The 24,525-nt window shown below is 38.7% G+C and overlaps 1 protein-coding gene across 3 annotated transcripts in view; it reads right to left on the bottom strand.

Annotated features, from left to right (window-relative positions):
- HERC2 (HECT and RLD domain containing E3 ubiquitin protein ligase 2) overlaps window positions 1–24,525 on the bottom strand; it is a 111,567-nt gene that overhangs the window by 67,945 nt on the left and 19,097 nt on the right. For 2 of the 3 annotated variants that reach the window (XM_083805733.1, XM_083805735.1), the window contains 15 exons: window positions 17,307–17,526; window positions 15,552–15,652; window positions 11,602–11,758; window positions 10,686–10,796; window positions 10,202–10,373; window positions 9,424–9,597; window positions 8,585–8,773; window positions 7,776–7,927; window positions 5,818–5,975; window positions 5,186–5,299; window positions 3,638–3,889; window positions 2,609–2,802; window positions 1,936–2,136; window positions 1,011–1,239; window positions 814–938 (listed from right to left, as the gene is read on the bottom strand). In XM_083805733.1, coding sequence (XP_083661859.1) covers window positions 814–938; window positions 1,011–1,239; window positions 1,936–2,136; window positions 2,609–2,802; window positions 3,638–3,889; window positions 5,186–5,299; window positions 5,818–5,975; window positions 7,776–7,927; window positions 8,585–8,773; window positions 9,424–9,597; window positions 10,202–10,373; window positions 10,686–10,796; window positions 11,602–11,758; window positions 15,552–15,652; window positions 17,307–17,526 — 2,549 coding nt within the window. The remainder of the gene's footprint in view (window positions 1–813; window positions 939–1,010; window positions 1,240–1,935; window positions 2,137–2,608; window positions 2,803–3,637; window positions 3,890–5,185; window positions 5,300–5,817; window positions 5,976–7,775; window positions 7,928–8,584; window positions 8,774–9,423; window positions 9,598–10,201; window positions 10,374–10,685; window positions 10,797–11,601; window positions 11,759–15,551; window positions 15,653–17,306; window positions 17,527–24,525) is intronic. The other variant, XM_083805734.1, reaches the window with a different exon arrangement.

Below are 24,525 nucleotides of genomic sequence, written 5' to 3'. Positions count from 1 at the left end.
TCACCTACATCACTTTCAGCATGTATCTAAAGCCAGTTCAGGCACCTCTGACCTACACTATAATGTAGATGTACCATAGTAGATCTGGCTAAGAATTAATAGGTCTTGTATGTCTTTAAATGCAACAAAAAATACTAATACTGATTACAACTAATGCATAAAGCAAAACTTAATACAACTATTTCCTCTGCATCAAATACTTCGCAATATACCAACAGTGGAGAGGAACCAAAAAGAAAATATGTTAGGAAGAATTAAAGTACACAAGGAAAAAGCACATTAGTGCTTTCTCAGCCATACATAAATACAGTAATTTAAAGTAGTCTGTACAGAGGACATTGCACCTCTGAGGGGGTATTGAAGAAGGCAATATATAAAAAATGTTTTCTATCCTCTGTGATGAACATTTGAACCAGTCTGAAACTGAGTCTACAGAAATTTGGGACGTTGCAAAGGAATTCAAGATGAATTAATTCTAAGTAATACGGATGAAATTTCTGCTGGAAAAATATGGGTGTAATCAAGAAGTGAAGAATTCAAGAATCCCATAGAAAGTTACAAAGCAGTTTGTAAAATTATGCTATTACAGAGCTTTATAAAAACATTTGTTACAGTTGCTAAAATCATTACTCTAGGCAACAATAAGAAACACTTGTCTAAAAAGGAGAACATGATTCATACTTCCATACAAACACCAGCTAAGGCTTCAAGTTTCAGGTCAACAGAGGATAACATCACTCCACAAACTTCAGAAGACACTTAATATATCTCCTTCCTCTGTTTATATAGAACTGCAAAGCTGTTAAAACGTACCTGAATTTCTGCAGTAATAGCAGCATTTAGTGCAGACTCTAAGCCTCCATCAGCCATCAAGCTGCCCACCAAGAGGTCAATCATAAACCTACGGCCTGGACTTACGTTCATCTCATTTCCTGAAACTAAGAATAGAAAAAAACTATTAATGACCTAGAAACGTAAACACCAAAGAGTTTTTTCATCTTAGAACCAACCTGCACTGGGCAAGAGTGCCGACAGAGCCCTAGCCCGCTCTTCTGCTGTTGGCAGTAACACAGACCACCCACTCTGCAGCACTGCTTGCGCAGCCGACTGCACTGTGTTAAGAACACCAGCGTTGCTCGCTAACGTCACGACTGTCTGCTTCAGGCTATTGAGCAGCATACCGCCCAAACCTAAGCCAAGACATTCTGGATCCACCTGATGACTAATGGCAGCATGAAGCTGAAAGACAAGGAAGAGGGAAAAAAGGGCAAATTTTTAATTAAGGGAACATACGAACTTGAAAAAAAAAAAGTCAGTCCTAGAGCAACTAAGTTCACTGAGCTAGATATAAACATTTCATCTGTAAATTTGTAAAAACTAAAGGGAAATGCTGGCTTGCTGAAACATGTATTGAATTTAAACTATAAGACAAAGATTATGAACTATATCTCCTAAAATTCTGAACTATAATAACCTAAAGAATAATAAACGGTTTCTACATCCCTATATTATGCTAGGTAAAGCAGCACGTCTTCACCACGTGTCAGTTACATTCTGAAGAAGACACTCACTCTTGGAAATGCTGTTTAAAATTCTTAGAAATGCTTACAGTCCCTAGGAGCATGTTTACTGAGTGAGTGATTATGCAAGGCCTAAGCCATTTACATATTTAATGATATCCAAATACAGCCAAGAGAAGAAAAGCTTTTTGGGGGGAAGGGGGGAGTAATACTTCTGAGCTTCAAAGTAAGGAAAGCCAAAGTTTAAACAACCACTAGCTGCAAAATTTCAGGGAGTAGGAAGTGATATTGTACTTATTTTGCTTTCTCGTTAACTAAAATGTTTTAAAACACATTAAGTTCACTATTTTCATCCAAGCAATTTACTGAAACATTTATCTCACTGACTACTCAATGTGTAAGAAACTTAAGGTACCTGAAGTCTTAGAAGGTTTAATGTTGCCACAGCCATACACTCCTTTTCCTGAGGAGGAGGCCAGTCAGAAGAGCCATCCATTCCCTCTGTCACTTGTCTCAGCAAAAGGTCCAGCTGCTCAAAGGTCATGGGGCAAACATCCACTACAAAAGGCACGCGCAAGCCTATTGACCACTCGGAACACGATGACCAAGCAAAACTCTATGAACAGAAAAAAATGCAAAATTCAATGGTTTTCAGCAGTATCTGCACATCTGCAAAAGAAAACTCTCTGCCTGCATTGCTGTAAACACACACAAAACCCTACCCATCCCAGAAAAGAACTTCATTATCACATCTTCCAAAGTGCCGTTATGCCAATCCAGATACCTCACTATCTTTGCTGCAGTAAACATTCAGCTAAACAACTCTTCAACTGCTCTCCAAGGCAGGAGGATATAGCTACTCAGAATACTCAGAGGGAAAGCTAGTCATCTCTTTTTGGCAGAACAATTGCATGAAGTTTCTTTTTGTTTTTTTGTTTTTTTTTGGTTTTTTTTCCAAGCCTTCATCTGTTCAGAATAAGAAATAAGAGAATTCATACAAGCACAGAAAGAGGGACTGCGATCAGTGTACAGAAGTAGTCACATATAGAGACGAATTGCAATTAACAATTCAAAGATTAAAAACTTACCTGAGCAGGCCCACAGGCAATTCCAACAATATGCTTTGTGTCTAATCCTGGAAGAGCTGCAGGCTCTGGTTTGGTGATCCGTAAAGTGTCAAAATGTTGACACTGATCATTGCTCCCCCAGCTATGCACTTCACTATCTTCGGTCAGTGCCAAACAATGTGTGGATCCAGCTGCCACATCTATCACTTTTTTTCCTGATTAAAAAAGTAACATATTGAAAATAACTTAAAGACTGTAATTATTAACAGAGAAAAATATCAGAGGGAAAGAAAACTGTGCTTATACTTAACTATAACTGTGTTCGTACTTAACTGTAAACATGTTATGGACGTCAATAGTCTTACCTTTGCTTTAGTAGTGGATTGGAAGAGTACAGTAAAAGAAAAATCAAGGAAATATTTAAAGATTCTTAAGAGACAAACATGAAAGTCTACAAGTTCAAAACAAAGAGCTTCTATTTTGTATCCCTTCCACTTGGATCGCTTTTCAGGAAAGGGTTATTAAAAGATCTCCCTATCCATGAACTGAGACTGCAAAGTTACATTATACTCCTTAGTTCAGAAGTTACTTTCTAATAGAGCATTCATTCTATATGAACAACAGTTTTAGGAAAGACAGTGAAATAAAAGTTCTTCTCCTCATCCTCCCCTCCAGAACCTCAGGTTTCTATCACATTGAAGAAGTAACCTTCACTGTTACAAACTAGTCAAAAATACTTTCCTGACAATGCGAAAACATGTCTTTAAATAAGCATTCCTGCAAACCTAACAGGAGAAAAACAGTAAGAATAAGTAGAACACAAGGACAAGCAGCATTTAAAGTAATCTTAACATAGTAGCTCTACGTCTGCTGAAATTTTAAAGGCATAAAAGGCAGAAATGATGGGAAATGTGCACAATTACCTTTTACAATGAAAACAGTATAGAATATGACACCAGAGTACATGGTATTCGTATAGTTGAGACCATCACTGTCTAGTTAAAGGTTCCCAAAAAAACAAAAAGCTTTTGAGTATTTCCAGCTAATTACCTTTCAAACCTTCCAGCAGTTTGGGATATCGAACATGCTCTTCCGTTCCGTGCCCAAGTCTCTGATTGTCACCTTTTCCCCAGGTGTACACCTGACCATCTTTGGTCAAAGCAATAGAGAACTGACTTCCACAGCGTACTTTCACAATGTCCAGGTCTTGAAGTTTTTCTATCAGCTTGGGAGTCTTGCAACCATCACTGCCTCCCCTTCCCAGTTTTCCATAATCACCATCACCCCAAGACCACACCTGGCCTTTAAAAGAAGAGAGAAAACCAGAAATATTGCACTGTTTTTTCATTTAATAAAGTTATCTGTTCTAACAAGTAAGTTCTTAAAAATCTGAGATTCTATAAGTAGCACAATTTTGAAATCGCAATTTAGGAATATCTGTTATTAATTCATTTTCAATAGTTCATGAAATACATAAGAAGGATGAAAAAGATTTGAACAGTGGTTCTTAACCTGAAAAGTTCTCATGTTGACCAAACTAACAAAAACGTAACGCACACTAAAAATTAATCAGTGTACCAAAAGTCCTTCTTAAAAGCATATGTGGTGGAGAATATGCTGCAAATCAAGCCTCTCGTTTGGTCTTTAGTTAATAAGAACTTGCGAAATACTTTTTCCACACTGAATGAATGGTCAAATTATCTGTGAAAGCTGATCTCCATTTTCAGTTATCATTTCACAAAATGAAATGAAAACTACCACTGTCTGTTATCACTGTATTTCAATATTCACTACTAAATCTAAGCCCTACGAAATCAGAAATCATAAAGTCATTCCGCCATCTTCATTAAATAATAGTTCAAGAATGGTAAGCATATCCAAATTTTGTCTTACATTTTAGAGAACTTACATTCCTTGCTTGCATACAGTATTCTCAAAGGTACTCTGATAAGCAATGAAAGCATGCAAGGAGGGGAACAAGGAATAAAATAATTAGAAAATCTCCGTTTTAAATTCCTGTATGAGCAAATCTTTCAGGTTTTTAATTGTGCATATTTTCATTGGGCAAAGATACCTGCTTTCTAAATGATGACTTTAGTGCCTAACCTCATACACTGAAATTCAGGTTTTGAACCTCTTCCATTGGGCACCTAGCTCAGGGAACGCCAGGAAGCTGGATTCCAGAACAGCCTCTCTTCGACAATTCCCATGGTTAACATAGACAACTCCCTTACTCAAAAACCTTGCTGTTGTGACAACATGAGCTTAATTATACGATGCATAAAATGTAGATACAGATGTACATATATTTAATATTTTATCCATTATAGAATTGTCGTTATTTTAAACGTATATCAAGCAAATGGAAATATAAATATGCACATTCAAAATGAATATATTGCATACATATACAGAGAAATATTATCTGTACACATTACATGCAAAATAAATGCACATATATATTTCCCCAAAAGAAATTTCAGCTTCAAATCCTTAAAGAATTTAAGCCACTAAAAATAAGCACAGTATTTGCAATATAAATATCTTTAGAATGAAAGCAAGAAAAGTTAAGCTTAAGTGTTAGATTTCGCTACTAACCATTTTCAGTAACTGCAAGAGTCTGAGCATCTCCACTTCCACATGACACATCAATAACTTTGAGTCCTTTCAGCCCTGTGACCAGCATTGGGATGGTCTGATCTTCACTGGAACCTTCAATATAAAATAGTCACATGAGCAGCAAGACCAAGAAAGCTTAGTGGGTTCTTCTGGTTTTGGTTGGTTGGTTTGGGGTCTTTTGTTGTTTTGGGGTGGAGGGGGTTGTTCTGTTTTGTTTTCAGATTTGAGTATTATGACTGACCTCCCCCTGTGGCTTCTTAGGTATCTAATATGATTTCACCCACAAGAAAAGTGGATTTTCACCCAGTTGCCTTTGCTTCACAAGGAAGGGAATGGGACAATGCAGATTCCCTGCCCAAGGCAGGGGTCAAAATTAGATGATCTTTAAGGTCCCTTCCAACCCAAGCTATTCCATGATTTTTCTCCATCCAGATGCCTATTTTTACAGAGCTCAGAGATTTAGTGCTTTTAAAATACAATCCCTCTCGTAACATATGAAACCACATAGGCTTCTCAAATCAGTCATGGGTAGGTTGGATAAAAGATTGTTTGAGACAAACATTAAACAATTATTTGACAAACAACTGATTTTAAGATGTCAAAAAACATACCATGACCAAGCCTGCCATAGTTTCCTCGTCCCCACGTATATAGCTCTCCTTCAGCAGTAATGGCTGCACTGTAAGTGCTTCCACATGCTATATGAACAACATGTTTCCCAGCTTGCTTTCCAGATAGAGCAGATATCAATTTTGGTTCCTCCAGAGGGCTGTTTAAAGAGAAGGTGACATATTTCACAAAGGGTGATCTGATGAGTAGATAATAAAAGGTTTGCCATATTTGTTAGAAAATAACTGATGCAATTCTACCTGCAAATCGTATTAGTAGCCTGAGGTATCAAAATAGAGTTGTAAGTCAAAAATAAAATTCAGATTGTTCAACAACATACAAAGCAACAGAGATGTCTGACAACTATGATTTCTGTTTCCAATTAAATTAATGAAGTGGTTTTCAAAAATATTTAAGCCTACTACAAAAATATTATTTTTTTAACATTATTTGTTCAGATATAGCATTTACAGTTCTAACCCTTGTGTAGTAACTGCCTTGCTTATCAGAAATTCAACACTGGGGGAAGACACAACCTGAAATATATTGATGTGCGCTCCTACAGAAGGGTTGAGGTTAGAAGGGACCTCTGGAAGTCATCTAGTCCAACCTCCCCTGCCAAGAAGGGTCACGTAGAGCACGTTGCACAGGATGGCATCCTGGAGGGTTTTGAATGTCTCCAGAGGAGACTTCACAACCTCTCTGGGCAATCTGTGCCAGTGCTCTGTCACCCTTCCAGTAAAGACATTTTTTCCGCATATTCCCATCAAACTTCCTGTTAATCAGTTTGTGCCTACTGCTCCTCATCCTGTTGCTGGGCACCAACGAAAAGAGTTCAGCCCCATTGTCTTGACACGCCCCCTTATGATATTTATATACACTGATAAGACCCCCTCTCTCTTCTCTTCTCCAGGCTGAGCTGCCTCAGCTCTCTCAGCCTTTCCTCTTAAAAGACAACCTGCAGACCCCTAATCATCTTCATAGCCCTCCACCAGATCCCTGTAAAAACTGCTCCTACACAAAAGCAGGACAATAATGTTATTGTTTAATTGTTATTGCTTAATACAGGGGGGCAGAGGGCAAAAGGAATGATGTAAGCAACATGACTGCATTTGTAAAGATGACCCCACTCTGACATCTGAATCAATGTTCCTAGGGAAAATGCACTATGGATTCATAAAACGACCAACAAAAAGCCTGGTAATAGTGGAACTACTACTACATCCTCTACTCACAAGTATTTCAGGCAGCACCAATGCAGAACTAGGAATATCAAAAAGAGAATATATGCAGAGAGAACACAATTTGTTTGGTAACAGAGCTGAATATGAAATGCTTAATGCAAATGTGAAATATTTAATAGATTAACAAATCAAATTATTTTAAAAAATGAATTATCAGTTATATTTTATATTGTTTTGTATAGCAACAGAATCTTTGAGGCTATGAATCTTTAGCTGCCTACTTAAAAAAACACTTGCTTGTTAATGGGACTGTCTGAGGTATGGAGACCATGCACCAGTATTTTTCATAAATATATTAATTTCCAAAGCAATGGGCTTTATGACAACTTCATTATCAAGAATTGCTTGCCATAATGACAACACATAGAACACTACGTACATTGGAATGGTCAGTTACTATGCCAGCATTAACAGCTAGTTTATTTGCTGAACAGGTCACAACTACCAGCTGGGACAGTATCAGATATAGGGTTATTAACAATGTCTCCTACTTGCCTGATTCGTCAGACAATGATTGAAAAGTACAGGCATCCTTTAATAAATCATGATCAGGGTACATTACACCTTTTACGCATAGTCTCAGTGTAGCATGCTACATTTCAGTAATAATTCTTATGGGTGCTTGTACACACAACTAAATAGTTTCTACTATGAATTTCTACTATGAATACAGAACACTGTCAAATGTTACTTTTTTTTTTTTTATTATTACATACACTGTATCCCCATGGCCTAGTCTTCCACCATCTCCACAGCCCCAAGAGAAAACTTCACCATTTGCTGACAAAGCAAGATAGTGATGCCCATCTGAATGTGCTGCAATCTTCACGATATTTCTGGAAGCTAGACTCTGCACCAGCTGTGGTCCCTGCGAACCAAAGTAATAAAGTTATTAAAATTGCTTATGTTCTCCATCACTTGCCTATATAGAGAATAATTAGGAACACTTTTCCCAAGGCTTATCAAACCTGTCAAATCTATTAAGTTAATGAAGCAAAGATATAAGTAGAGAAAAGGTCAAATTGCTATTTAAATCTGATTAAAAATGATGCTCTGCAATTATTCTGTTCCCATCCTTATACTTCTTTAGTACATGTGTTTATCTTAAACAAAATCTTAGCAACAAATGTTTGTTACAGTACAGTTTTGTTTGAGAAACTACACAGTTTGAGCATGGTGCACTGAACTAAAATTCATTTCACATCTGCTGATTTCTACAGCTGTTACCAATTGCAAAGAAATATGGGTAAATGAGCTGTTACCCATAGCAATAGAATAGCAATGAAATCAAGTATTATTATACTCATAACCTCTAGCCTGACAGAAATTACAGGAATGAGATATGTTTAATCCAATCAATACAAGAGATCAAAATCACTACTTCTGAAAGTTCAAAAACAACAACAAAGCAGCTCACAAAAATCAGAACGCCTTAAACTACTCTTCCAAGATATTGTAAAAGCAGACCTATCATATGAAATAATATAGAACACATTTTCAAAAATATGCAAAAAAAAAAACTCACCAGTGTATCGCTGTTGTAAGCTTGTGTATAAACTCGTCCATTCCTAGATAATATTAAAAAACGTTTCTCTGCACAGGCAATCTGCACAACGCCAAGATTGGCAAGTCCTTCACATTGAATTGGACCACTCACATTAGCATAGTATTTCCAACCTATTAAACCCCAAGCAATGACCTCTTGCAGAGATCCCTAGAAAATAAGAAATTCTGTAAGTACAATTTTGAAATATGCAATTTAATTTAAAAAGATGCAGCAGATTTTTATGGTTTTTTTTTGTATTTTTTTAAGCTTTTCTATGCTAAATATACTCACATCTTTGACAGTCATTACTGCCAGTGGTCAATAAATCTTGTCTATAGCAGGATATCAAAAATAAAGACTTGCATTCATCATGTTCAGTTTAGTCTTTTACTGAATGTGCTATAAATATCTACAGTAAGTGTAGACTTTCAAGATGGTAAGTTTAACATATAAAGAGGTTTCTTTGGTTTTTTGATTGTTGGTTTGTCCTGTTGTTGTTGGTTTTTTAAGTAAGTCAGACAAAATTTAATAAACATTCAATCTCTGATCTTGAGAATTTTCTTTAATAAACAACGGGAACAGTCCAAAACAAGGCAGAATTAGCCATAATGTTGTGATAAGGAAGAATTGTTCCCAAACCACAGAACTGTACTCCAAGGTACACAAGATACCCAAGACAAATTTAAGCAACTCAAAGTTACAATGTGAGAATCAAAAGGAAAACAAAACAATCTTAAGAGTCATTATTTTTCCAAACTGAAAATTAGTTACACTTTTAGGAAATATACCTTACTAAACTTGATTCTGCAAATAGTTACCTTATGAGACGTAGGAGAGCTACACTGTGGAGGCATACATGGCGTGGCTAGACGATCCAAGTGGGCCATGATAACAACCGCAGTTTGCCTCAGATCAATCGCTAGCTCGTTGTCCTGTGGTAAAGTCAGATACCTTAGAAAACTTTCATTTGGACTCAGAGGATAAGTCAGCAGCTAAAAAAGAAAAAAGAGCAGTCAGAAGAATATTCAACGTATTTCCATGCCACTACACATACGGATACAGAATACGCTATAGATATGCTGAGTATCTGCACAAGTTTAAGAGAAACTTATTTAAACAGGCACATACTTTTTCTTATAGTAAAGGAAAATCCCAAACACATACATTGAGAAAATTCAGTCATATTGTGAATAGCAAGTTGTAAGTGTAATAACACTCCTTTGCTATGTTTTATCAACCTCAGTAATATTCAGTAAGAGTTGTAGTTCAATTAACTTCTTACAAAATTAAATAAAAACAATCCAAGCGTGCAGAAAAGTTAACTGGTCACATTTGTAAGTTACCACAAAAGCATTAGTTCTGGAATACAATGTTTATCTATAATCATACTACAAAATTCCTCCTCCTACCTCAAGGAACTCAAATGCACACAAAAAAAAATCAAACAACAGTGGTGCATGTATATGTGTCATCAGGAAAATACTACTGCTAAAGTAAATCCAAATTTTGTTTGGATAATTTTGTAGCTAATTTAGTCAGCCAAATAAAGCTTGATACCAAGATAATGCCCCTTTCAAATAAATCAAGTCTAAGTACCTGAATCTCTTCCTCAGTATTGGGCACATCTTTATTACATATTATACTCTGAAATCTTTGTAACAAAGGTAGAAGGGGTGCACTTGTTCCCTGTGCAGATCGCTCATTATCCGTTTCCCTTGTTCCGTTATCCCAAAGTTGAAGCAACAACATAACTGCAGACAACATTTGGCTGAAAGAGGAAGATTATGTCTTTTGTTAATAAGCATTTTTAGGGAAACCATTTTAGGTTATCCATACAACTCACTTTCTACATTTTTAACCAGATGTCACAGCTTTACATTTTAAGCAGATGTCAAAATATCAAAAATGGATTTTACAATCTAGTTAACATAAGAGTTTGATCTCCACTGCATTACAGTAAAGGTTCACATGCTTTGAACCACAACCATTACACAAAACTAATGAAAACTGAAGACAGGCACTGCTCTGGTCATTCCAACCAATAGCAATGGTTAAAAATCGGAGTGTTCATGCTCCTCACCTTAACGTGCCCCTCTGCACTGCCAGTTCTAACAATATGGCAAGTGCCAAGTGCTGGTCTTGTAACGGAATGTTCCCTGGCCCTTTGGTACTGGGAGCTCCATGCACATCTCTATTTAAAAATCAAACAATATATATTAGCTAAGAAATAACTGGAAACAATAGATATTTGCTTAACAAAAGCATCTACAAAACACCAAGAACCACTAAACTTAAAGAATATAAAATTGGCAATGAAAGCATGTAACAAAAGCTGACACGTTCCACAAAAGATTATTTTTGAAGTGGCAGCTAGGCTTTAAAACTGCCCAAAGCTTCACTATCTGTTCCTTAGCTCTCTTAAATATGCTAAGAACATGAAAAACACATTTTTCACAGGCAAAATTAAAATATTCTTTATGATATTCACCATAAGGATGTAGTTCCAGTATTCAAAAGATAATTTCTATAACAATCATAAAAGGGTAAATTTAAGAGTTATTAAATAACAGGCAAAAGTAAGGGAGTGCTCCAAGTCCAAAGTGAGTATCTTTATTTTGTCCCCCTATGCACAGTCCGTATTATATTGCTATACTGGAAAGGCTCAGTTAAGCATACACGTATATTGCATTACTAAAAGCACTCTTCATGTGCGTACAGCTTACAATAGTGATACAATATTTTTAGGGTAAGTCTATACAGGGTGATTCAGAATACTCAAGTTTAGATTCTTCTTACATAGTTAAAGGAATTAAACCATACTTGAGAAGCATCATTTCAACAATTCATGTACCATTTGTTTGCTTGATATAACATTATGGAAAACTAAGACAACTGTTTTTCTTTTCTAAACTATTCTGCTCAGACTATCAGTTGGTAGGAGATCTAAGTTTGCCATGTAACAGATACTTCAGCAATACCCTAAAGAAGAAACTTACCCAGTCACAACAGACCTTAGGAATTTAGTAGCTCTTTCCACAACTTCCAACCACACAGAAGATACAGTCCCTTCATCGAAAAGGGATGCCTCTGGTAGAGCTCGTAGTGCATCAAGTGACTCCTGTAACAACTCACTGCACAGGTCTGCATCTTCACCTAAGGATCACAGTAATACTAGTTACACCCACATCTTCACAGAAGGTGTACAGATGTTTTATACAACATTTTGTGGATTTTTATTTTTTAATCTCATGGTTATGAGTTACTTAATATGTACGTAAGTTCTCAATTTTCATACAAACATTTTGACTGCAAGACTTCTGAAGAACGATCTGCTTCACAAAAAAACGCATTTGGAAAGGCAGCAAGTCTTAAAACAGCTTGTCCTGCTATGCATCTTCTGAGGCAACTGGAAAAAGAACTACCCCAGACAAAGAGCCAAACAGCTGCAATCTAAACAAATAGCATAGACTGAGACAAATATTTAGGTAAGTCTGCAAGACAGCAAACCTACCATGGTGTCCACTAGGCAGACGGCTCACTCCAAAAAGACTGTGGCCTGCCCAGAGATGTGGCTGCTCCAGCCGCTGGCTGCAGGGAGTGCCTGAGCCTACCGCTGCCGGGAGAGGGCAGCGGGGAGACCGCCTGTTCTCAGGTGGAAAGTCTGCTCACCATGGTGGCTGAGTTCAGGGAGCAGGTGGAGAGACTAAGGGGCATCAGGGCATGTGAGCAGGAGATTGCCTAGTGGAGTAACTCCCTGGCATGCCAGAGAGAAGGGCACTAGGGGGATGCCCCCCAGAGGGTGGTGGAGCTCCTGCCCTGTTGCTGTTGGGCAGAGGGAGGGGACCAAAAGGAAGATGAGGGTTGGAAGCAAGTCCCAGTTCAGCGTCACAGGCAACCCCCCTACCTACCTACCTCACTTCCCCAGGTGCCCCCTGTAATAGGTTTGACGCCCTGGATCTTGAAGGAGAGGTAGGAGAGGGTGTGGTGGAATGCCCAGCTATAAGGTCACACACAGGAGGAGTGACAACATGCCTCAAGACTGCCTCAGATAAGAAAGAAAGAAAGATGGGTAATTGTAGTAGGCAATTCCCTTCTGAGAGAAACACAGGGCCCAATATGCAGAGCTGAACCTCATCATAGGGAAGTCTGCAGTCTACCTGAAGCCCCAGATCAAGGATATCACCAGGACACTCCCCAGCCTGGTGTGCTCGACAGACTACTACCTGCTACTGATCTTCCAGACAGGTGGGAAGGAAGCTGCATCCCCTAGTCTGAGGGGAATGAAGAAAGACTTCAGGGCCTTGGAACAGCTGGTGAAAGAGCCTGGTGCGCAAGTTATTTTCTCTTCCCTCCTTCCATTCTGGGGTGATGACATGGGACGGAATAGAAGGTCAAGATCATGCATCTTCCAAGGTCAAGATCAGAGCATCCCAACAGGTAGGAAGTCAAGAAAGGGAGCCAGGAGACCTGCATGGTTAAACAGGGAACTGCTGGACAAACTCAAGTAGAAGAGGAGAGTCCAGAGGTCATGGAAGGAGCGGCTGGCCACTTGGGAGGAATGTAAGACTGTCGTCAGAGGATGTAGGGATGCAACCAGGAAAGCTAAGGCCTCCCTAGAATTAAACCTTGCAAGAGGGGTCAGGGACAACAGAAAGGGCTTCTTCAAATACATTGTGGATAAAGCTAACACTAGAGGCAATGTAGGCCCACTAATGAATGAGGTGGGTGGCCTGGTGACAGAAGATAAAGAGAAGGCAGAGTTACTGAGTGCCTTCTTTGTCTCAGTCTATAATGCCAGGGGCTGTTCTGAGGAGCACCATACCCTGGAGGCCCCAGAGGAACTCAGGATAAAGGAGGAGTTTGCCTCAGTTGATGAGGACTGGGTTAAGGACCGACTAAGCAATCTGGACATCCATAAATCCATGGGTCCTGATGGGATGCACCCACGGGTGCTGAGGGAGCTGGCGGAAGTCATTGCTAGGCCACTCTCCATCATCTTTGGTAAGTCGTGGGGAACAGGAGAGGTGCCTGAGGACTGGAGGAAAGCAAATGTCACTCCAGTCTTCAAAAAGGGCAAGAAGGAGGACCCGGGTAACTATAGACTGGTTAGCCTCACCTCTGCTCCTGGAAAGGCGATGGAGCAACTTATCCTTGGCATTGTCTCTAGGCATATCAAGGATAAAAGGGTCATTAGGGGGAGTCAACACGGCTTCACCAAGGTGAAGTCATGCTTAACCAACCTGATAGCCTTTCATGAAGACATAACCAGGTGGACAGATGATGGTAAAGCAGTGGACATGGTCTATCTTGATTTCAGTAAAGCATTTGACACTGTCTCAGCATCCTCACAGCTAAACTAAGGAAGTGTGGTCTGGACGATGAGGTAGTGAGGTGACTGTGAACTGACTGAAGGAAAGAAGCCAGAGAGTTGTGGTCAATGGGATGGAGTCGAGTTGGATACTCCTGTGTCTAGTGGAGACCCTCAACGGTCAGTACTGGGACCAGTACTATTCAGTATATCCATCAATGACTTGGATGAGGGAATAGAGTGCACTGTCAGCACGTTTGCTGATGACACTAAACTGGGAGGAGTGGCTGACATGCCAGAAGGCTGTGCTGCCATCCAGCAAGATAGACAGGCTGGAGAGTTGGGCAGGGAGAAATTTAATGAAATGTAATGAGGCCAAGTGTAGAGTCCTGCATCTTGGCAAGAACAACTCCAGGTACCAGTTTAAGTTGGGAACTGAACTGTTGGAGAGCAGCATAGGAGAAAGGGACCTGGGGGTCCTGGTGGACAGCAGGATTACCATGAGCCTTGTGGCCAAGAAGGCCATTGGCATCCTGGGGCATACCAGAAGGGGTGTAGTTAGTAGGTCGAGAGAGGTTCTCCTCCCCTTCTACTCTGCCTCAGAAAGAGCGCATCTGGAATATTGTGTCCAGTTCTGGGCCCCTCAGTTCAAGAAGGACAGGGAACTCAGGAAGGACAGGGAACTGCTTGAGAGAGTCCAGTGCAGAGCCACAAAGGTGATTAAGGGAGTGGAGCATCTCCTTTACAATGAAAGGCTGAGGGAGCTGGGTCTCTTTAGCTTGGAGAAAAGGAGACTGACGGGTGACCTTATTAATGTTTATAAACATGGAAAGGGTGAGTGTCAGGAGGATGGAGCCAGGCTCTTCTCAGTGACATCTAATGATAAGACAAGGGGAAATAGGTGCAAGCTGGAACATAGGAGGTTCCACGTAAATATGGGAAGAAACTTCTTCACAGTGAGGGTTACAGAACACCGGAACAGGCTGCCCAGAGGGGTTGTGGGGTCTTCTTCTCTGGAGGCATTCAAAACCTGCCTGGACGTGTTCCTGCATGACCTGATCTAGGTGCTCCTGCTCCATCGGGGGGATTGGACTAGATGATCTTTCAAGGTCCCATCCAATCCCTGACACTCTGTGATTCTGTGAAGTTCAGGTGGCAGGGAGAATTCTGCCATTTCAAACTTCTGAGTGCCAACCTTTGCCATTTGACCATTGTTGACAAGTACACAAACTAAATACAAGTTTTGCACTACTGCTCCCAACTCCTTTGCAAAACTACTACTGTGCTGCAGTAATATAGTGATACATCTTTTCTGAAAAAGAAATCTAACTTCTCTGAAACCTGGCATTAAAATGCATTCTCTTTGTGAAATCCCAGTTTGTATAGCTAAGCGTAAAAGTACCCCAGCACAATACGACAGCAGTATTGGCTTGAATAGCAATGACTGGCTCCAATGGCTTTGATCAACAAGAGCACAGTTAGACATAAGACCACATAAAAATAAGATACGATTACGGAAGTCTAGTATTTGTAAGTATTTGCATAGAGCTGTATCTTTAATACATGCACATGCTTTTATGAAAATCATCTGTCTTCAGAAATCAAAAATATACACAGTATGCTACAGAGTAGACCTACCTGACCTCCATGCTCTACGAAGGAACGCAAATGCAAATGAAAGTGCTGCTCGAGATCCAACTCGTGCAAGTCCTTCTACACCTTTCCCTACAGGTCTTGGGCTAAAAAAAATCATATTCGCATTGTCTCTATACAGTTTATGTAACAATTACATACATTATAAAAATTATTAGTAATATATGTATTTGACAGCTTTCCACTTTATTTATATGCATGCATATACAATTACTTTTTTTTAATATAAATAATTGCAAGTTCCTCTTGAGAATGAAGGTGGTCAACATCAAAACGACAACCAAAATTCAACTTCAGCTGTTCTAAAACCCAGCTAACTCAATCCCTGACAACAAAAACCTTAACAGAGAAAAAATAAACCAGACTGGCATAATTGCCATAGGAAAGGTTCCTAAGTTACTTAGAGTGAAATTATGATTGCATACTAAAAGTACACAAGTGTATGATGTTTCACGCACTCATTTTTATCTAGGTTGTTTACACTTCTAGTGTATTTGGACTGCATTACCTAGAATTTTAAATGTTGTATAAATCTTCTATTCAATTACTGATAATGAATTTCATCCATTTTGTCATTGCCTGTCTTTTCACTCAAGTGTCAATATTACAAATCTCTTTGCAGCTTCTGTATTGGTTTGCGTACAGAAGAGAGAACTTGAATTTTTGTTGACAGGTACTGGACTCCCAAACATTTTTATTACCTTTGCTTTTTACGCAAACAATCACATTAATCAAGTAAGCTTTCCTTTTTACTTACTAACAGGAGATTCCCTACTGTTTTGTCTTAGGAAGACAAACCTGTTTTTAATCTCACATCACAATGAAAGTGAACTTTCAAGACTTTTTCAAGCGAGAGAAAATTTAAACTGTCTTTTCTTTTTAAGCAGTCCGATAATTTAAACATACCATTGTTCTTTTTAATCAGAACTGAAAAATTATTCTTCAAAGAACAGATTATTCATAGAAAGACACCCCCATCAGAACAATTCCATAGATGATAACTCATCTACAATATTTATTTACTGTCTCTTTAATTTTTGAAGCTAGAGCTAATCTAAAATAAAATTTTCCCTGGTTAAATTGCATGTTCTGTCCAACAGCAACCTAGTTCAACTATTGACAAGCTTCTTTAATGCCTCAATTAATAGTTTTGTTCTATTCTTAGGTCAATAAACTATCTAGATATAGAAAGTAACTAGATAATTTCTTATTCAGATAGGTCTCCTGAAACATTTTCAGATAGGATGTCTGATTATAACATTTCTCACCCAAGCTAAGGAAAACTACATTCAACTTTTATGTACTTGCATTTTTAAATTTATGTGCATAACTCAGCAAATAAATATGAGAAATACATGTTAATGACAAGAAATAATGCTATTAGAACTATGTAATGTCCATCAGCATCATTTCTGAAATAGGCCTTTCCATACATCCAACAGAGTAGAACAAAAGGAGTATCTCCATGAAAGTATGATTACAGCTCATAGAGTAACATCTACTGAAGTGTACTATAATAGAAGACAACCAATACGAACATAGTCAACATAAGCAAGCATCAGCCAAGGATGAAAACTGTGTGGTAGATAGCACAACCTAAAACCAACTTAAATAAGAAGATTGTCTTCACTGGTAATGCTTCATGAGGAGAAAGAAATCCCATTAAGCTGTCACACACAGGTTGATAACCCTTCTATGATTTTTCTAATATACTAACTTATCTGTACAAGTTGTCATTACCTTTTCTTATCCACAGTTGGCAGAGGAATACTATTGCTTTTCCACTTAACTTTGACATTCTCCTGAAGAACTGTTCTGTTCAATGCAATGAAGTATCGTTCCAGGATAACTAGCCTCTGCTTTAGCCTCATAGCTGAAAGAGCTGTTGTAGCGGTTTGCGTGGCCAGAGTTTGCTGTTCCTTCACTAGTACATGAAGGCACTCTTTCAATTCATTCACATCTAAGAATCAGAGAAAGATACCGTTTTAGTGGTGTTGATCTTTGCTATATTACCAAGAAAAGTCAAGAAAAAATAAAAACTATGAACTGACTAGAAGTCTACATCTCAAAACTTAGTGAAATTCAGTTTCCATGTTTAATGTGCACATTTCTAATTAGCAGTATGTATTACACAATTACAAGTCATATTTAACAGGTGTTTAGACAAAGACTAATGTTATCATTAAAACTAGTTTTGTGTGAATACATCTTAACCTTCATGTTTCATGTCTGAAATTAAAATGCCATAGAAAATATTTATGCAAGTGTTCAAAACAAGTTATACAGCAAATTCTTATCAACAGCAGACCTCAGAGCCAGACTTCTCCTAAGTACAAGAAACAACCTTGCAAGTACCTAGGAAGACATGCTTTCATTTTGCACTGATACACATTATCTTAAGTTTCTCAGAAGTTATAAAACTACTCTCAGAAGCTTGAGGGTCCCTGCCAAGAGCTGGTTAGCTTCTGAAACAAGCTGTCAGAAATTTAAGACACCCGCAAGTAAAAATCAGCAAATAAAAGATCTAACCTACGTACCAACACCAGAAAATTAATTATTTGCTAACCAGAAAAAGCATTCAACAGCCTGAAGTCCTGATTATCTAACTACAGACGATAAAGACAGTCTCAAAACACTTGAAAACAGGAATTTAAAAATAATGTTTATTGGGGGAGGGGAGGAGGTTGGTTATTCCCCCCCCCCCCCCCCTTTTTTTTTTTAATCTACACTCTCTGTAGCTTTAATTCTTTGGATAAACATGAACAAAGTTTGTTGTTGGAAGTTTTTTTTTTCCTCTCCCTTTATTAACGGTCTGATCACTGGGCCACCCCACTCCGCTTTTCTCTGCATTACAGTCCTCCTCCCTAAGCCAACCACCAGCATTTGTTGCCTGGCTGCCACACAGAAGTGACTTTGTTTAACTGACACCTGACTAAGGGCTATGAAAAAAAAATACCTACCTGCTTATATGTAACTGTGTTTGTGAAAAGATGGCAACAGCCTCACAGAAAAAAAAAATGGAATAGCAGCCTCCAAGCTATAGAAATTCAGACACTCTTATGGTAGCCTCTGGAGCTGAATTGTATCTAACGAGGCACGAGGCTTTTTTTTTTTTTTTTGTAAATGTAACTCTCTAAAGTATTTCAAAGTTTTGTCCCCACTCTGTGATACATCCCTGAGCAGCCAGCAGAGAATTCAAGCAGCCTTCTCTGCCACCATATCACATTGCACAGTCACATACAGCTTGTTGTCAACCATCACCCCAGCCTGTTTTCAACACTGCTACTCACATTTCACTATTTCATGTGTTAGATTCCTTTCCCTGAGGCAATTTGCATTTTTCCGCTTATGACGAACAACTGACTTTTTCAATGAGTAAGAACAGTAAGCATTCCTTATAGTCTAGACCTTAAGAAATCAGACAAAAGTAATAGCAGCTATTATAAACATCCATACTTTGGCTCAACAACAGGAAATATGACAAAAAAGCCACAGTACCCTTAATTTTTGCCCCATAAAATTCCCTACAAAGACATCTATAGCACAGTTGTCAGTCATAGCTGAACAGAGCTACTCCAGATCACTATGCAAACTAAACATAAATAAAACAAATGCCTGCTAAAGGCATGTTTGGTTTGGCTTTGGATAGGACAAGAGCGAATGCGTTGCACCAGGGAAGGTTCAGGTTGGAAATTTGGAGACATTTCTTCTCAGAAAGAGTATTTAGGCATTGGAATGGGGTTGCCCAGGGAGGTGGTGGCATCACCCTCCCTGGGGGTGTTTAAGGAAAGGTTGGACGTGGTGCTTACGGACATGGTTTAGTGGGTGACATTGGTGGTTGGGGATGGTTGGACCAGATGATCTTGGAGGTCTTTTCCAACCTTATTGATTCTATGATTATGTTCTTTAACATGATATAAGTTTACTGGGAAGCTTTCATGGATGACTGGATGAGTCCCCAGCCTGAAGCTCCAATATACCTCCAAATGAATACCATAATTTTAAAGGAAAAAACTCAAGTTGAAAAGTGTTAGCATTACTCAGCTACTGCACTTCAGAGTACTGTACCAGAATATGGTCAGTACTGACACACCAGCTTCCTGATCCCTCTAAATAAACCACAACAAGACACAAAAATCAGCTTTTTCCCCCTTCCGAAAGACTAAAGCCCTATCCATCACTAAATACCACTGGAATATAACAATGAAGGAAAAAAAAAACAAATCACACTGTTTTACAAGGAGACTTTTTTTAAAAAATATTTTTTTTTGTCAACCAATTTCACTCTGCAGGTTCATTCCCCATATTACATACTTATGTATCCACAGGAAAAGTAAATAAACAGTTGATGGAAAAAAATGGCACTTTCATTAGCGTCTGTGTTTGGGGAAGACACAGTCTATGCTTGGTGCTACAGAACGAAGCACTAGGTGCCAGACTCCACAAAGTCTATAAAGTAACAGAGAGCTACAGTATTCATAATCCCCTCCTGGCTGACAAGTTATCTGAAGGTGAACAGCCCCTCAAATTCTTTCTGAGAGTTAAAGAAAGACATGTTTTCTGATGACAGAGCCCTTCCTTTCAAAATAATATGCTTAATAAGCATACGGCACAGGGGCTACTGGAAAGAATCAGGACGGGTAGAGACTACCTATATTAGACATAATTCCTTATGAGGAAGTTTCCCTAAAAGACCACAACTGCATACTTCCAGAACTGGCTCCAATCAGCCACGTTACTGCTGTTATCAACATCCCATCCACTCTGATGCAACAGGTGACACTAAACTCTGAATGCAAAAAGAAAAAACAAAATCCTACAGAAGCACGTACAATGTACGCAAGTCAAGCAGTAGCAGTTTTCAACATGACCATTGTATGCGCGCACAATACCATGTCTGTACAGGAAAAAAAACGTTTCATCTGCAGCACCTACAAAACTAATTCCTAGCGCAATACATACTGGGGATAACCTGTAAGACACTCAACAAGATAGTCAATGATCTGATATGACAACTGGCTCATCTGACGAAAAATAACATTACTGTAGCTCTTTAAATACCTCAAAGGTTCAATTCGGTTTTAATACAGAAGATCTACATAATACTTCAACTAGAGTTGAAGTACTGATAACTGGAGTTGAGTCGTATTAAACTACACAAAGTTTCACAAAACAGACCTTCACAATAGCACTTTCTAAAGCAAGGGATATTTCATTTCAAATGCAAGTTATTTTTCTTTCCTGCCAAAGTCAACAAACATGCATGAACCATTAACTTAAGTTTACTGACTTCAGTTGTGGTAAAATTCTCTTCCTTCACTCTTCTCACAATCTGAAACGGCTACAATTTTAGGAGGCTTTCTCCCAAAATTAAGTAATTCCATTCTTAAAATACTTTATACATACTTTATTATTTCAATAATCCAAAAGAAATTTCACAGGCAAAGTGTAGGTAAAGACTGGAACAGCTATTTCAGACATAATGTTAGCTATAGTAATCCTAAAACTCGGATAGGTCTCAAAACTGAACCAAGAACTGCGTTGTTTCGTTAGAAGTAACACTGTTGGGGGAAAAGGGTGTCCGGGTGTCTTTGGATTTTTATTTATTTATTTATTTTTAAAGTGAGCTGTATCTACGCACTTCCCATATTTAAATCTTCTCTTCTTCCGTAAGTAAATTAGTCTTGATGAAAATTCACTTCCTCTTCAGAAAGTTTTAAATACATTAGGGAACTGACCAATTGAAATCGGTCAAGCCTGAACAACATATATTACCAAGTATCTAAACAGACTACTGAGAGAATAGGTTATTAATAGCAACGATTCAAGTTTCAGCTGAGAAGGTTACAGCGAACTCTTTAAACAAAACTGTTTATGCCACTACGCCAGTCCTTGATGCCAGATGTCCCTTGCAACATTCTGCTTTGTCAGTTATTTTACGAAGGGTGGAGACAAATTATTTACCTAATCCATACCTACAATGTAAGAGTTGATGTCATAACACACAAGTTTAAATTCTCAAGCTATCATTAGCAGAATACTTGTTAAGTGAGAACTACAGTCAGATATGTTGCTGGCTGCAGTGGAGGCAGGTAAGGGTTTTACCATCTTCTATTAAAATTTATCACATCCCTGCCTCCCCACAGCAGCTAACATAACTACGTGTCTTCACTTCTTAATTCATCCTGCCAGAAATTCCCTGCATTAGAAGGAAAAATACCAGTAGCGTTTAACCTAGATCATTTGACAGAACAGGGTTAAGCAGTGATGCGTTATCTAGTTACGTCAGCAAATCTGAGGGGGCAAAACAAGCAGCTGAAGGCAGTAACTTCTTAAATCACCTCAGCCACAGCCAATACATTAACCTGACATGAGTTTAAGGCAGGTAGCCTGTTAAAGGCATGTTTGCTCCCTTACCACCTTAAAAAAATAACATACTAAATGGTTTCTTAATATTTATGCCAGTAGCTCTTGTAGAGAACTCTGCAGGCTTCCAAGTGGCAAATTAAGGATCGTGAAAAATGCCTGTGTCAGAAGTGAAAAGTTTCAAGGACTTCCACTGAGTCACGAGCTTCAGCAAAAGGCAAATACAGACGATATAGTCTAAAGAGATTTCAGACCTGAAAATTCAAAACATGTTTCAAACAATTTGGCAAGAATGTGCCACTATAAAGAGCACGCATTTCCTGTCAGCAGCAGAGCTAATGTGTGCTAATTTCCTACAGCTTTTTATGTTTTGCCTCATCTCTTTCCCCTTGTACTATACAATACTTCCACTGCACAAAGAGCAGCGAGAGGATGCAGTCAGTTGAGCTTAACACACATCTGGGGGGCCAGCAAGCCAATGCCACAGAATGCACAGTGGATTCAAAAGCTGGAAGGAAAAACAAAAATACCATAACATCCACCTAATTTCCTTCAGAAACGTGGCTAAATATACTCCTGTAATTATTTTATATTAAGAACACAGGAGGCTCCCCCTGAGCACCAGGAGCACTTCTGTGCTGTGCAGGTGAGGAGCCCTGGCACAGGCTGCCCAGAGAGGCTGTGGGGTCTCCTCCTTGGGGATCTCCAAAAGCCGCCTGGAGATGGGCCTGGGCAGCCTGCGCTGGGTGGCCCTGCTGGGGCAGGGCTTGGGCCTGGTGGCCTCCAGAGGGCCCTGACAGCCTCAGCACCTCTGTGGTGCTGTGAAAGAACCCAACTCCTAACAGGTGGTTAGCTTTTTTGCTTCCTTCTCTCTGACCTCTCTGTTCAAAAGACACCCATCAGCACACCTCACCTTATTCATATTTAGTGAGGGAGGAGATTCAACATTCAAAATCAAAAAGATGCTTGGAGCCAGACAATAACTTTCAAGCTGAGAGTGTGGGGGATTTAAAATCTGTTTGAAGTGGTAAGAAAGTGAAAAAAAAAAAAAAACAGGGAGGCAGGAATTCTGAGAGATGTAAAACAGGAGGTAGGCCCTGGGCAAGTGTCATCCTTTCACTGAACCATTCTTTTTTAATCAGCTTTTCTAAAGCTGAACTTAATTTTATTTTTTTTAAATCAAAGTAGAAATGTGTCACTAACTTTTAATCTGTTGTTAAAAAGATTTTTCAGTGCCACCAATGCTTAGTTACTTCTGTACACAGTACAAACTTGATTCATCTAATAGCTCTTACAGGATAAAACTTCATCATGTCCCCCCCTTTCTTACAAAGGACAAAGATTCAACTGCTGTTGCCAGTGACACGTTTCTCATGTGTATCTCACTGAATTCACAAGGGTAGTTTTCACCTCCCCTCCCTTAGGTATTGCCTCTGAACCACTTCTCAGTGCTATACTAACACTACCAAGGAAACAAGAGGCAGCATTATCTATAAAACAAGCTCTCAGCTATACTTGAGGAGGCCCCAGAAGTGCTATGCCATGACAGTGATTTACCAGCATAATGGTTTAATTCATTACTAATACGGACTGCTAAATCAGGTCTGACTACCCAAGAAAACTGATGAAAGTAATGAAACAAGATTTTTAAGAAAAAATCAGAAGGACTGGCTAATGAATACACAATCTTGTGGGGACAGGACAAAGGGAAGATGTTTTAAATGAGCACTTATATCAAAATGAGGCCTGAATCTGGCATCAAGTAAGAGCTGAATATGAAATGGATGAACACTGAAGCCAGAGAGAAGAAAAAACTTAAAAGTCAAATAATAAACTACCCATGTTTTTATTACTGTTTCATGCATATTTTTGTTTATTTTTTTTTACAGAACTTAGCATAGTAAGGCCACGCCAAAAAAAAAAAAATCACCACAAGTATGACATCTTCACCCTGTTCTGGCGGTGATCTCAGCATAAATTAGAACTGAAGAAAGCATTTTGCTTCGCTGAACTTGTGCCCGGATCACAAAACAGAGTGGAAGACAAAAAGCACTGCTTCTCAACACGTTTTATGAAGAGCTTTTTTTTGTGCTTTCTCCAAATCCCTCAGTTCTCATGGGGGAGGGATGTCACAAGGCCCAGCGACCTGGATTAGCCTGCTGAAGTTCAATAGCGTGATCCTCCAGACTTCTTGGCAAAGTAAGATTGTATTACAGCACTTCTAAAACATAGATAATCCACTATCTAATGTCTAGATACAACTTCCATAACATAAGACTTTCATAACATAAATCATTAAATTCAGTAAATATAGCTCAGGGTATTAACCTGAAACACAGACCTTACTCGTAAAGGAATATAAAACAAGTGAAAACACGGTAAGTCTTTCATTCTTACTGGAACAGTAGGAATACCTTTAAAAAACAATTCTCGTTTTCAAAAGCTCCTTCGTGCTTTTGACAAATATTGAAGGATCAATTTTATTTTTTTTTTCAGAAGGATGACAGAAGACAAGCTTAAAATAGTTTTTCTTGTTTTATGAGACAGATGCAAAGCACCAAGACTGAATTAATTCTCCGTTCTGGTTTTTTTT

Source organism: Anser anser (genome assembly GCF_964211835.1).
Source record: "Anser anser genome assembly, chromosome: 1".
In the NCBI taxonomy this organism is placed as follows: domain Eukaryota; kingdom Metazoa; phylum Chordata; class Aves; order Anseriformes; family Anatidae; genus Anser; species Anser anser.
This window is presented reverse-complemented; position numbering and strand designations above follow the sequence as displayed.